The sequence below is a fragment of the Trachemys scripta genome, chromosome 16 (genome assembly GCF_013100865.1).
Source record: "Trachemys scripta elegans isolate TJP31775 chromosome 16, CAS_Tse_1.0, whole genome shotgun sequence".
Taxonomy (NCBI): domain Eukaryota; kingdom Metazoa; phylum Chordata; order Testudines; family Emydidae; genus Trachemys; species Trachemys scripta.
The window spans coordinates 3,643,657-3,658,306 of NC_048313.1; the positions used below are offsets into that span (position 1 = coordinate 3,643,657).

Genomic DNA, 14,650 nt, shown 5'->3' on the forward strand with positions numbered 1-14,650 from the left:
TTTTTTTTAAAGAAATCGAACATTTCCTATTCAGGTTTTTCTAAAACCTTTTTTAAATTAAACCATAACGTGGATTTAGCAGCGGGGCCGCGTTCGAAGCCCCAAGGAGTAAATCCACTGCCTCCCATTGAAATCAACAAGCACGTGGTAGATTTCCTCTGGCGCTTTAACAGATGGGAACCTCGCCCGCAGGTTTCTTGTCATCGTTGTTCTAATAAAAGTTCTGACCTGTCTCTTTGCAGTGGGGGTGAGGGTTAGTTTCAAAAAGCTGATGCGTGATGTTGCTTCTCTCATGCTTTGTCACTGCTGGGGGCAGAGCCCCGGCCTAGTACCCTTCCTTGAAATGTGGGATTGTAGTCCAACTGCCCTAGGCCCTGAAAAACCAGGGGTGAACTGTCCCATGCCCACTCCCCTGGAGTTCCACCTACCCAGGCGTGCTTTGGTTCACAGTTTGACCCATTGGGGAGCATGTGGCCCATAAAGCAAGGGACTTTGCACCCGACGACAGCCTGCAGAGGGCAGGAGGGGCCTGTCTGCCCGAGAAAGTGACTGATCTATCCCGCAGCAGTCATATCCTGCAAACAAGATCGAGATCTTCAAAGGTATTTAGGACCTTAAGTGCCCCTGTCATCCGTAGGAGTTAAGCACCTAGCTAACTCTGAGGATCAACTCCCACAGGTCGAGTGCTGAAATGTCTTTGGAGGATCTCAGCCGTGTTCCTTGCTTGGCAGACCATTTGGGCAGCCAGCCAATCCTGTGTTCTTCAAAAGGATGCAGCTCCGGGGCTCTTAATGAGGGATGGAGGGAGGAAGGCGTCTCCCCTGATAAGGGCTCGGGGAAAAATCCACCTGCCAACCCCAGCTCCCCTCGTCTTCGGCTGCAGCTGGTGCTTTCTGGGAATCTGGCCCAGAGCCGCTCGCCTTCAGCACCCGAAAATCAGCAGCCGCTTTAGAAAACGCTGCCCTCAGCCCGCTCCAGGAAGTGGGCGTGGGCTAGCCCGAGCGGGCCCTGCGGCTAGGGACGAGCGGGGATTGGGCCCAGAGTTGACTTCGCTAAGCCAGACTCTTAACAAGCCTAGAACCCGGATTCCTTTGTGGATCTGCTGTAACAAGGGTGCGTTTCAGTCCTCCTCCCTGCGACCCTGGAAGGAGATGAGTCTCCTGGGGGCGATCGCCCCTGGCTTTTGGCCAGTGGTCACCCAGTCCCCAGCCGGCTGTGCTCGGGACAGGGTCTTCTATGCTCTTGCTGTCCACTGATGCAAAGGTCCATTCACAGCAGCTGATCTGCCAGAACTAGGCAGGATCAACTGGATCTGGGCTTCCTGGGGCAAAGGGCATAGCCCGAGATGCAAGAGAAGGTTGTGGGGCCCACTGGGATTATTTAGTCTGCAGAAGAGAAGAATGAGGGGGGATTTGATAGCAGCCTTCAACTACCTGAGGGGGGGTTCCAAAGAGGATGGCGCTCGGCTGTTCTCAGTGGTGGCAGATGACAGAACAAGGAGCAATGGTCTCAAGTTGCAGTGGGGGAGGTCTAAGTTGGATATTAGGAAACACTATTTCACTAGGAGGGTGGTGAAGCACTGGAATGCGTTACCTAGGGAGGTGGTGGAATCTCCATCCTTAGAGGTTTTTAAGGTCAGGCTTGACAAAGCCTTGGCTGGGATGATTTAGTTGGGGTTGGTCCTGCTTTGAGCAGGGGGTTGGACTAGATACCTCCTGAGGTCTCTTCCAACCTTGATATTCTATGATTCTACGCTCATGTGAGGTAGGGTGGCTGGTTGATCCACCCCCTAGGGGGCAGAGAATAGTCACAGGGCAGTGTGCTCTGGCCATGCCCCCGATCCGCCCCCATGGGCTCTGGGGGGCAGAGAATAGCCACAGGGCAGTGTGCTCTGGCCACACTCCTGATCCGCCCCCTATGGGCTCAGGGGGCAAGGAATAGTCACAGGGTAGTGCGCTCTGGCCACGCCCCCGATCTGCCCCCTGTGCTGGGCCCCGTATGCCCAGCTCCACGCTGGCTGGGGAGATCCCCTGCACAGGTGAGAGTCTTGGGGGGGGCCGTTTCCACCCATGTTGAAGGCCCCCGTGCTGCCGGATCCCCTCCCTGCGGCTTGGCGGGGCCCCGGGTGGCTTTGGCCGATGTCTTTGTTCCTTGACCTCGAGCGCTTCAGAGCCACACAACTGGGAAGCTGGGCTTCGAGGAATTCAAGTATTTGTGGGGGAACGTCAAGAAGTGGCAGGTAGAGAGGTGGGGGGAGGGGGGCGGCTATCACGCATGGCTGAGACCCGACTGTACCCCCCCCCCTCCGGGCGTAGGGACAGGAGGGGGAACGAGAGACCTTGGGGATCCCAGTCGGGGATCTTTTTAAGAGCGCTGGACTCCAAGGAGCCTTCCCAGCTGGAATTGACGTGCATCATGTTCAGCCCTGCGTGTTGAGGGGGCTTTGCTGCTGCATTGCCTTTTGGGTACCCAGAATTCCTAGCGCCGCTCCCCTGCCTACCTGCCAGAGGTACCGGGGGTGTCCGGCAGGGGGGTAGCTGGGATCCAAACAGTCCCCTCCTTGGGGCAGAGTTAAGGGGCTGCGTTGCCTGTGATGTTCCCCCCGCCCCCGCTCCCCCCCAGCGTTCTGGGGAGGGGCTGCCATTTTAGTGTGGGGGGGTGTCTCTCTCGTGTCCCTCCTGCCCCCCATGTGCCACTTGAGCGGTGGGGTGGTGGTTTCTTATTTCCCTTCCCCGCTCTGCCGTTCTTGGGGGTGATCTCGGCTTCTGTTCCCTTCCCCCCTCGCTCATATCTGCCATCTCTCTGCCTGTGGTCCCCCTCCCTGCCCAGACCCAATCAGCGGCTGTGTGTTTGTGCTGGGGGGGTACTTTCTTATCCCATAACCAACTTGTCCCCCTCCCCCCGCCCAGTGTGTCTACAAACAGTACGACACGGACCGATCCGGCACCATCGGGAGCAGCGAGCTGCCAGGCGCCTTCGAGGCGGCGGGTAAGGAGCCGCTGAGGGGTGGGATTGGCGGGGGGGCGGGGGGACGGGGACCCACAAGGATGGGGAGTGACTGTCTCTCCCCCCCCTCCCCCCAGGCTTCCGGCTGAACGAGCAGCTGTATCAGATGATCGTGCGCAGGTACTCAGACGAGAACGGCCACATGGACTTCGACAACTTCATCAGCTGCCTGGTTCGCCTGGACGCCATGTTTCGTAAGTGGCCTGCGGGTCGGTCCTGGGGATGGGCGGGGGGAGGGGGGGCGGGTTCTGGGGTCCTCTGCCCCCTCCTCCCCTCCATCTGCCCCTCCCACCCCTGCCTCTAGTGTGAGCTGGGCCCCTCCCATCTGGGTTTTGCTCCATGTGTGTACAGCGCCTGGCACAATGGGGGCCTGGTCCATGACGCGAGCGCCTAGGTGCTACCGTAATACACCTAATCGCGCTAGAAGGTACTAGTGCCATGATGGGTCCCTACGTGCTACCGTAATACAACGAATGGCCATAAAAGCGTACAGCGCCTGGCACCAGGGGTGTGTGCACTGCTGCCCCCTTCTGGCTGGGATCGGGATCGCTCAGCTGTGTTTCCTAGCTCCCTCTGCTGCTAACAGCCGATGAATATCCTCGGAGAGCAGCTAGGAGGGGAGTTCAAATCCCTCCGGCATCAAGGCCGCCTCTCCCGGGGCGTTTTCCCCCGGGCGGTTGTGGGGGTCTGTGCCCATAACCCCTCCTGCAACGAGACGGCAGCGGCAGGGCCGGGAAGAGGACGTCCAGTTCTTGGCAGGTTCCTGCGGTTGGAAAAGGCAGGTTGCATCACAGCAGAATTTTCAGGGCCGAAGCCCCGGAACCGGGGGCCCCCCGCTCCCGCTGGTCGCGGTCAGGGAGGGGAAGTTGCTTCCGGTGGCTGGGCGGGGGGAAGGAGGGATGAGCCCCTCGCAGGGAGGGAACGCTCTGTCCTAGGCCAGCGTGGCCTCCCCTCCCTGCCAAACCCGGGAACAGCAGTGAGCTCTTGGAAACAGGAACCAGCTGCCAAGCTCCAGCCCAGCAGCAGGGCGGGAACAAGGAGCCAAGCCACTTTGGAGACAGGCCAGGCCAGATTGCACAGTCAGTGGGGTAAATCCGGAGTCACTCCCCGACTGGCTTCAGTGCCGCCTGGGCCAGATTCTGATCACAGTCAGTGGGGTAAATCCGGAGTCACCCCCCAACTAGCTTCAGTGCAGCCCTGGCCAGATTCTGATCACAGTGATGTAAATCCGGAGTCACTCCCCAACTGTCTTCAGTGCAGCCCAGGCCAGATTCTGATCACAGTCAGTGGGGTAAATCTGGAGTCACCCCCCAACTAGCTTCAGTGCAGCCCAGGCCAGATTCTGTTCACAGTGATGTAAATCCGGAGTCACTCCCCATCTGGCTTCAGTGCAACCCGGGCCAGATTCTGATCTCAGTTGTACCTTTGTGTGAACAGGAGTCGCCACACAGATGTCAGTGGAGTGACTATAGCTTCCGATCCTGTTTCCGTCAGCGTGAAAGCTGGAGTAACTCCACCAGGACAGATCCTGCTCCGAGGTATCCCCGTGTGTAAACCTAGAGAGAGTCCACTGGAGCAAAGGCCAGGTGCTGATCTCATTCCCATACCTTCCCCCTGGGTCGCTCCCTCCCTGTGCTGTGTGTTAATAACTAACGAGGCCTGTTCCGTCCTCCTGGCATGTGGGCCAGTAGCATTTTCCTCATTTTATAGGTGGGGAAACTGAGGCACAGAGAAGGGAAAGGTCACACAGCCAGAAGAAGAACCCAGGAGTCCTGACTGTTACCTCTCTGCTCTAAACCACTAGACCACACTTCACCGCCCAGAACTGGGAATGGAACCCAGGTTTCCTGACTGCCAGTCCCCCCTCTTACCTCTAACCATTGGACCCCACTCCCCTCCCAGAGCTGGGACTAGAACCCAGGAGTCCTGACACCCAGCCCCCTGCTCTAACCACTCCATTGGGTGTAGCTGGCCCTGTGCTGCGCGGCCTGCATTGCCTGGCAGTGACGGTGGGGGGGTGGGGGTGGAGGGGCTGTTTACAAACCCAAAATCAACCACCCACCCCCCGAAGTTCCTGCGTGGGCCTCTGAGCTCATTTCCTGGTTCAGATTTTCAGCCCTCCAGCTGAGAGCGGGGGCAGTGGGGGGGGCGGGTGGTAAGGAAGGGGGGGGCTGTGCTTGTGGCCGGGGGGGGCGGGGAGTGGCTGATCTAGGCTGAGGGATGAACTCACAGAGAACAGCCTGTTCTTTGCGCGGCAGGAGGGGAATTCTCTGCATTGTTTCTGATTTACGCAACCTCTTCCCACCCCTGCTGCGGGGACAGGCTGGCCGGCGGGGCCGGGGGGGCTCGAAGTGTGTGCGGGGGAGAAGCCCCTTGATTCCCCCTGAAAGTCCTGCCTCCCCAGTCCCCTACTCTATCCCCTGCAACACAGCCCTCTCTCCCCGCTTTGCAGAATGGCCCTTTTGTGGCTCAGTGAGTTGGCAGGCCAAGCCCCAGGGCTGCCCCTAGTGGCAGGCGACCCCCTGGGGGAGGGAGGGCAGAGAGTGATACAGCTGGGGAGCAGGGGGCGGGGAAAAGGGGACCCCTCTTAGCGTGCACATCCTATGCTGCAACCCTGGCACGCCCCTGTGCCTTGCCCCCCTCCTGGGGAGCATCAGGGCATGGGCCAGGCCCGCTCTGAGCTCCAGGGAAGAGGGGACTGGGCTGGGGCACCTCCTTGGGGGGCACCATACGGGGCCCTGGTAAAGGCCCCTGGGGTTGTTCTCCGGCTGTGCCCACTGGAGCATGTGAGTGTGACCGGGGTGTGCACTGTCAAGGTGTGAGTGTGAGCGGGTGTGCACAGTGCAGCAGGTGTGTGAGCGACACACCGGGTGTGCGTGCGAGAACAGGTGTGCCGTTGGGTGGGTTTCCGGACACGCCAGCCAGTGCGTCACTGAGAGAGTTTGTGGGTTATAGCATGAGCGTGGCAGGGCGCCGCGGCAGTGGCTGTGTGTTTGCTGTGGGTGAGGTGTGAACCCTGCCTTCCTTGGAAGACGGGGGAGGGATGTGTTGTGTTGTGTTGTGTTTGTTTGGGGGGGGTGGGGATGGGAGAGAGAGAAATCTGTGTCTGGGAAGCTGAGAATTGGGCGGGGTTGTTAGCTGTGTGTGTGTGTTAGCTCAGTGTTTGTGTTATTGTGTCTTGGTTAGCTGTGTGAGCTTGTAATCTTTGCGTGTGTCTGGGTTTTTTAGCTCTGCGTGTGCGCTAGCGCGGTGTAGTTGTGTCTGTGTGTTAGTGCGGTGCGGTTGTGTTAGTGAGATTTTGTGAGCTCGGTGTGTGTATCAGTGAGCTTGGTGAGGTTGTCTCTGTGTGTGTGTCAGTGTGTTTGAGACCTCTGGGCAGCAGTGTCAGTGTCCGTGTGTGTTCGTGAGCTCTGTGTGTGTCTCAGCTGTATGTCGTGATGGCAGTGTGCGTGTGTGTCAGTGTATTTGTGAGCTCTGGGCAGCTGTGTCAGTGTCTGTGTGTGTTTGTGAGCTCTGTGTGTGTCTCAGCTGTATGTCGTGATGGCAGTGTGCGTGTGTGTCAGTGTGTTTGAGACCTCTGGGCAGCTGTGTCAGTGTCCCCGTGTGTTTGTGAGCTCTGTGTGTGTCTCAGGTGTATGTCGTGATGTCAGTGTGCGTGTGTGTCAGTGTATTTGTGAGCTCTGGGCAGCTGTGTCAGTGTCCGTGTGTGTTTGTGAGCTCTGTGTGTGTCTCAGCTGTATGTCGTGATGGCAGTGTGCGTGTGTGTCAGTGTATTTGCGAGCTCTGGGGAGCTGTGTCAGTGTCCGTGTGTGTTTGTGAGCTCTGTGTGTGTCTCAGCTGTATGTCGTGATGGCAGTGTGCGTGTGTGTCCGTGTATTTGTGAGCTCTGGGGAGCTGTGTCAGTGTCCGTATGTGTTTGTGAGCTCTGTGTGTGTCTCAGCTGTATGTCGTGATGGCAGTGTGCGTGTGTGTCAGTGTATTTGCGAGCTCTGGGGAGCTGTGTCAGTGTCTGTGTGTGTTTGTGAGCTCTGTGTGTGTCTCAGCTGTATGTCGTGATGGCAGTGTGCGTGTGTGTCAGTGTATTTGTGAGCTCTGGGGAGCTGTGGCAGTGTCCGTGTGTGCTTGTGGCAGTGTCTGGGTCAGCGTGATCTCTTCCTTTGCAGCTCGGGCGCAGCACGTCACACCCCTCACTGACCCGGGTCCTGGTTGTGCCAGGCTTAGCCTCCTTCCGGCTCACCATGTGCCGCTCAGGCGGGCCCAGAAACCAGCCCTGACCCCCCTGCCCAGGCTTCCAGGGCCTCTGTATGACAAAGGCCAGGGCCTCTGACAGCCTGCAGGGGGCAGCACGAGAACTGGGAATGTGCCCAGGGCACGCCAGGAACGGTGTAAACAACACACCAAGCAATTGTGAGTGTGAGGCCTAGTCCCCTGCTCTAACCACTGGACTCCACTCCACTCCCAGAGCTGGGGAGAGACCCCAGGAGTCCTGGCTCCCATCCCCCCCTGCTCTAACCACTAGACCCCACTCCCCTCCCAGAGCTGGGGAGAGAACCCAGGAGTCCTGGCTCCCAGCCCCCCCTGCTCTAACCACTAGACCCCATTCACATCTCAACTCCCCATGTGTTTTTGTGATTGGGATCAGGGTGGGAGTAGGCCAAGCTGAGACCCCGCAGTCCTGGAGACTCGTATGGACCCAGAGCTGAGCGCCGGCTCGCAGGATGTGCACGTGGATGACCGGAGGGTGCAGCATGAGGGCTGGGCCGAGGCGGCCGTGTATGCTTGGAAACTGACATTGACGCTAGCATTTGGAGGCTGGGGCTATTACATGTATTGCGGTAGCGTGGAAGAGCCCCAGTCATAGACCAGGAGTCCATTGGGCTGGGGCGGGGTGTACATTTTTATTGCTATTATTTTAGCGCGATTACGGTAGCCCCCAGGTGCTCTAGTCACAGCCCAGGCTGGGGCAGCAGGCTGATCTGATCTGCAGGTTGGAGAGAGAGAGAGAGTGTGTGTGTGTGTGCGTGCGTGCACGTGCGTGTGCGTGGCTCAGCCCCATCGCCCTGCAACACCCCAAACCCCAGCCCCCTTCCAGCGGGATGGGAGCTCCCAGCAGGCCCATGGCCAGAGACGCACCCGAAGGGTCCTTGGCTTTAAGGGGGCACTGGGGCACCTGACAGAGGGTCTCCCAAGCTGGGGGATGTGGAAGGACGGAGGCAGGAGAGTTAGAGAGTGGAGCCCGGGGCTGAAAGCACAGGGCTCCTGGGTTCCCAGCTCGGGGAGGGGAATGGGAGCCGTTGGTTAGAGGGCGGAGGCTGCGAGCCAGGACACCTGGGTTCTATCCCTAGCTCTGAGAGGGCAGTGGGGTCTAATGGTTAGAGCAGGGGGGCTGCGAGCCAGGACTCCTGGGTTCTATTCCCAGCTGTGGGAGGGGAATGGGGCCTAGTGATTAGAGCAGGGGGCTGGGAGCCAGGACGCCTGGGTTCTCTCTCCAGCTCTGGGAGGCAGCGTACTCTAGTGACCTCAAAGAGCACACGGAACCGGAAATCCCAGCTCTGCCACTGTCTCCCCGTGCTGTTCCTTCCCTATGCCTCGGTTTCCCCATCTGCCAAGTTGGGGTAGTTACTCCAGCACACACGCTTAATGAGTGTTTGCAAAACACATGGTTATTACTATAGTGACGGTGACGCGCTGTGTGTCCTTGGCACCTTCCGTGTGAGGATTCCAAAGTCCCCTGGCAGCACGAGTGAGGCTGGTGTCGTGGCAGATTCTCCAGTCGCTGGCTCACTCCCTCATTTCACAGCGGGAGAAACAGAGGCACGAGCGGGGGGGGGGGGATTTGCCCAAGGTCACTGAGGGCAAAGACAACGGTAGAACCCAGGAGTCCTGGCCTCCCACCCAGAGCCAGGAACGCAGCCCCAGAGTCCTGACCAATAAGTGCTCTCTATAACCCACCACATGCCACACCCCATCCCAGAGCTGCGGATAGAACCCAGGAGTCCTGGCTTCGAGCCCCCTGCTCTAACCAATAGGCCCCACTCCCTTCCCTGATCCAGGAGTCAGCTTTTAACTCCCAAACAGCTCATCCTCCTTCAGGCCACACGCCTCCTCCTCCCTAAAGCCCCTGGCTGCAGCATCTTCTCCCTGGGAGCAGCCAAGTGGGGAAATTCTGAGTTTGCCGTGGAGATGAGTCAAAGGTGGGAGCAGGGAGGGGAGGGTGGGCACACGATGGCCTGGGCTCGGGCAGGGCAGCAGGCGGGATCTGAGAGCAGGCTCTTCTTTCTCTTTCTGTTTCCAAAGTGGTTGTGTTGTCACAGGCTGGGGTGCGGCGGCGGCTGCAAACCCGGTGACCTTGGTTCAGCAGTTGATGGGAGGCACATTTTGTTCCACTCCCTTCCGTGATGGTTTCTCGCTGGTGTTCTCGTTCAACGGTGACGACTGTGGTTGTTATTCATGATCATTTACCGTTCTGGGTGTTGTGGTGTCTCAAAGGCACAGGCCGCCACCCCACTGTGCGAGGCACTGTACGTTTGCATTGCTATGAGGTGTATTACAGTAGAATCTAGGCACCCTGGTAATGGACCATGCCCCCATTGTGCCAGGCACTGTGCGTATGTATTGCTATTACGTGTATTATGGTAGAATCTAGGCATCCCAGTCATGGACCCGGCTCCCATTGTGCCAGGCGCTGTACGTCTGCATTGCTATTAGGTGTATTACGGTAGAATCTAGGCTCCCCAGTCATGGACCCGGCTCCCATTGTGCCAGGCGCTGTACGTTTGTATCGTTATTACGTGTATTACGGTAGAATCTAGGCACCCTAATCATGGAGCAGGCCCCCATCATGTCAGGCGCTGTACGTTTGCATTGCTATTAAGCGCCATTCAGCCTTCAGTTCTGATCCTTAAATTCAGACAAGGTTAAGGCCAGGCCAGCTCACTCAGTGCAAACTGCCACCTGAGCAGGGCCATAGGGACGGGTGAGACTGGGACCCGTCTGCCCCGGCCTCCCGTCTCCTCCAAGAGCCAGGGCACCTTGTTTCAAAGGGAGCTGCAAGGACACCCCTGGTGGGACGTGATGCGGTGACTTGCCTGTGGGGGAGGGTCTTCCCAAATACTGTGTGTGTGAGTGTGTGTGTGTGTGAGTGAAGGGGCCAATGTGTGGTGAGCATGTGAAAGAGGGGGGAACGGTGTGTGTGTGTGTGTGTGTGTGTGAGAGAGAGAGATGCGAGAGAGGAACTGGGGTGCGTGGGAATAATGAACAATTATCAGCTAATTATGAAGCAGTGATATTTGAACTCCGGCGGCTGGGGGGCAGACTGGGGATAGGGTGGGGGTGGGGTGGGGAGGCTGGATTCCTGAGGGGATAGGTGAGTGCATGGGGGAGATAGGGTGTAGATGGGGGAGGCTGGGTGCGTGGTGGGGGGCAGGCTGGGGTGTGCAGTGGGGGCCGGCCATGCACTTTCAGGCATAGACCCCTGTTTATCTCACGCCGGTGCGAGGGCCTCCTCCCCCACAACCCCTTCTGCTGACCCAGAAATTGGGGGAGTGGCGGGCTGGGCTAGGACTCCTGGGTTCTCTTCCCAGCTCCGCAGGGGTCTGCTGGTTGGTGTAGGTGCAGCTATTTACCGTAATCCCCAGAGTGGGTGCCCAGAGCCCCCCGCCCCAGCTGGGCCAGGTTTGTTTTGCTTTGCCTTGTGGGGAATGAGTCAGTAGGAAGAAAGTGATTTCCTGACCCCTCCCCCCACACCTCCCCATTTCCCCTCCCTCACACCTCCCCATTTCCCCTCCCCTGCGTTTCCTGGAAGGGTCCCGCCCCCAAATGGAGTGTCAAACTACGGAGGGAGCCGGAGCCCCCCCAGCCCCTTCTGGGATGGAAGGGGGGGCCAAGGAGCGCTCAGCCCCTCTGTCCTATTGGGGTTCTCCCTCCCTGCTCACAGACAGGTCGGGGTTGGCAGTGCTGTGGTTCCGTGCACACTAATGTACCCACACGTGCATACATGTCAACACACCTGCACGCCCCCATGTGCAAACACATGCACGTAACACACGTGCACATGCAAACATGCATATGCATGCAGGCACATACAAACATATGCACACACAAACACCTGTGCGCACACACTTTCAAACATCCTCGAATGCATGCTGGTGCAAATATACCTGAGCGCACGTGCGTGCAAATATGGGTGCAGGCCCGCAAACACATGCATGTTGCATGCACATGTCAACACATATGCCTGCATGCAGGGACTCAGGGACGTGTGCACAGACACATTCAAACACACCCAGCGCGCCTCGAACTGAGTCCGACCCGCAGCCCCCTGCTAGCCCAGCCCGGGGTCCCCCCATGGATTTCCCAGTTCACCTCCATGACCCTGGCGAGCTCCGATCCCCAGCCAGGGCCAGGGAGCGGCTGATGTCAGGAGCCGTGGCCCATGTGAGCTCAGAGCTGAGTTCGGCTGGCTATTACAGACTCCGTTCTGCGGCCCGGGGAAGCCCGAGGCAGGCAGGGCTCGGCCAGGCATCCCCTTGTGGGGGGAGCCCTTTGCTTCTCCTGTTTTCCATGCCTGAACCTGGCTCCAGCCTGGGAAATCCCCGAGCTGGGAACTGCAGAGCCCATGAGAGCGGCATCTCCAGGCTGTTTCCAGCAGGCTGCATAGGGAATCCCCCCTTCACGCCCAGCGCCAGCTCCTCCACCTGCACCCCACCTACGCCCCACCCCATCTATCTATCTATCTAGCTATCCCTCTGTGTGTCTATTGGGGGCCATCATGTCCCTTCCTCTACAGCAGCTGGTGCCGTCACCATTGGAGACAGGTTCGATGGACCCCACCCCTCGGTCTGTTCTTTCCCTAGAGGGTAGATCTGGAGCGAGCGGGTGCAGTTCACACTTGGGGGCACTAGGGAGCAAATCCGGAACGGGCAGATCCGCTTGGCTCGGACAGAGGAGTCTTGTTTCGTTCCACTGGTCAGAGACCATGCCCGGGTGTGTGTACGGGGTGGGGGTGTCGCTGCCCAGCTGCCTGGAGGTCTAAGGATCTAAAGGGCGCCATGTGCCAGTCGGGAGCTGGGACGGAATACACCCCTGCATTCCCACTCCTGTATTCACACCCCCCTGCATTCACACCCTGCACCCCATTGTACAAAACAGGCCTTGTGAGGGATCGTTTGGAAACCGATCACAGCGAAATGTGCCTAGCACCCTTATGCGTAAAGCTATGAAATCCCCCGCGCCCCCGCCGGCCGCTGGTGTTAAAGGCCACATGTACAAACCCCCGTAGCCCCATTCGGTGGAACTGGTCCAGCCGGCCTGGCTTACCCAAAGGGACGTGGGTGCAGTTTGCACGGAAGCTGTAACCGGCCTCCTCGGCCTGCCAGAGGGGGAAGAACGACGACACAAGAAAACCTGCATTTCAGCGCAGGCGGGTGAAAAGACGGGGCGGGACCCTGCTTTCCCGCCGGACTCCAGGCCTCCCTGCACTCGGCTGGGAAGAACTTTCTCTAGGGGATACACACAGGAAGATGCTTTTCAATGGGTGACTGTAAAAGTGAGGGGAAAAGCCACCCCCGCCCCATGATCACTCCCCACCCAGCTCTCTTTCAGCTACGGAGACAGGAGAAACCAGCCACTGGACTGGGGAGCAGATTCTGGCCTGAGTGTTTGGCGAGCAGGTGGTAAGGGCCGTCAGCCGGAACCGAGTGGAGAAACTTTTCTGTTTGTTTTCTTCTCACCCTTTCTGACCTGAGCGCCTCGTGGCCGGAACTCACGTCAAACCTCCCTCTTTGGCCTGAAATCAACCTGGTTTGGTGTTTCATCAGAATGGATCCGGGGCTGGGAATAGGCTGGGTCACTCCATGTAAGGCAGCAAGCGATGGTACATTGATCGCCCTAGAGGGTCAGCGGAGCTAGTGTATCTGGGCTGTCCGGGAGAGAGCTGGATGCAGTAGATCACGGGACCGGGAGGGTGTTGGGGTCACGCTGCAAAGAGGAGGCAGGAGGTGTGTTGCTGGCCGGCTGCTGGGATCAGAGGTGCTGGACCAGGGCTGGCTATACTCAGATGCTCGGGGGGGGGGGGGGGGGGCCCCCCCGCAAAGCGTTGGGAGGCCCCTAAAGTTGCAGGGCAGGGGGTGACACTGTCCCTCACTGCTCTGGATGGCACCCTGGAATTTCTGGATGGGTTCCCCTTCTTCCCAGCGTCCTTCCACGCTCTGCTGACTGCATGGGGTGGGGGATTCGTTACACCTCAGCGCTGAGGGCCGCTGGGACAGGAGGTATTTTTGCAGGCCGCTTGGCTGGCACATGGGGTGGGGGACTGATGCAGAGATGGGGGGGGGTCCAGACTGGCTGATGGGTTAGGCAGGAATCTGCTGCATCTTGAACACAAGCAATGCACCAAGTTTTCATTCACACCCCGAAGGGAAACACCCCCCCCGCCCCGATCCCCGCCACCCCGCCGGCTAACAAGATGGAGGGGCATCACCGCTGCTCCCCTGGCATCCCGTCCCCAGCAACGACTGGTGCTGGACACCATAAAGGCGGGACCCGTCTCTAATCCCCAGTTCAATGGCACCAGCTGTTCTGCGTCAGCAGGGAGGTGTTCCTTCCTGACCACGCCAGTGAAATCACCAGGGGCCCTGAAGCATGGGGGCTGGCTGCACGTGGCGGGATCAGCCAAGGGAGCAGGCCCTGATGCTGCGCTGGGGCTGAGGACTGGGGTACAGACTGGGACCCCCGCTGTTCAACCCGTAGGTGCAATGGGGCTCACAGGGGATGTCCCGGTTTGAGAGAGACTGATGGGGGGAAGGGGGTAAATGGCTAACTGCAGTGTGTTTGTATGCATGTGCGTGTGTGTATACACATGCGTACATGCATGTTAGTGTGTGTTTGTACACGTGTGTGTTTGCACATGTTTGTGTAAGGACCCGCGTGAGGGGATGCGCATCACGGCAGCTTGAGGCAAGAGGTTTCTAGACACACACCGCGGCACCCAAGCCCTGTCGTGCGCACACGCGCCGCCTGTTTACAAACAGACACCGGTCCCACGGTGGAGCACACGCCTCACTATTTCCGAGAGACGGGCGGGCAGCGGTGGGGGTGGCGCTCGGGGAATCCCGGGCGGCCCCTGGCCAACCCCTGTGTCCAGACAACATTGCACCTTGCTGTGATTTCATGGCTGTCCCTGTTGGGGGCGGGTTATGGTGGATTCAGGGGGGACTTTTCAGCCAGTGGGGCCGGCCAGGCCCGACAGATGCAGCCGGCGGGCAGGAACGACGCAGTTTCCTGTGCTCCATGGGGCGCCCGTGTCGGTTTCAACACTAATAAACCTGCAAAACAAGAAATGGGGGAGGAAAGCGAAAGGGATGGGACCTTATCCTCCTGCTTCTGCCGGGGGGTGAGGGGGGGCTGTTACCGCTAAGCCCTTCCCCTGGCTCATGGCACAACTTTGCCCCCCTCCCCTTGCCGGCAGTCGGCTGTGGTTAGCATCCCCGACCAGATGCTCCGGTGATGGGCACGGCGTAAGACCCTATGCAGACTAGATTAGAAACCCCTGGAGCCACTCAGTCCCCTCTGCCTTTAGCCTGGTCACTGCTCTATGGGGGGGCTTCATGTACTGGGGTGTCTTGGGGATTGGGGTGCAGGCTTC

At 59.0% G+C, this 14,650-nt stretch overlaps 1 protein-coding gene across 1 annotated transcript; it reads left to right on the forward strand.

Moving 5' to 3' along the window:
• The first annotated feature begins 1,998 nt into the window (after positions 1 to 1,998).
• On the forward strand, positions 1,999 to 7,280 carry LOC117888928 (calpain small subunit 1-like). Its single transcript, XM_034792722.1, has 5 exons — positions 1,999 to 2,038; positions 2,163 to 2,239; positions 2,910 to 2,988; positions 3,084 to 3,232; positions 7,170 to 7,280. The coding sequence occupies exons 1-5, from the start codon at positions 1,999 to 2,001 to the stop codon at positions 7,278 to 7,280; spliced, it is 456 nt and encodes a 151-aa protein (XP_034648613.1).
• The last annotated feature ends 7,370 nt before the right edge of the window (positions 7,281 to 14,650 follow it).

Coding starts and splice junctions, on each gene's coding strand:
- LOC117888928 (XM_034792722.1), top strand. CDS start 1,999: ATGCCCAGCTCCACGCTGGCTGGGGAGATCCCCTGCACAG. Junction 2,989..3,083: donor AGGCGCCTTCGAGGCGGCGG/GTAAGGAGCCGC, acceptor CCCTCCCCCCAG/GCTTCCGGCTGAACGAGCAG. Junction 3,233..7,169: donor CGGGTCGGTCCTGGGGATGG/GCGGGGGGAGGG, acceptor CTTCCTTTGCAG/CTCGGGCGCAGCACGTCACA.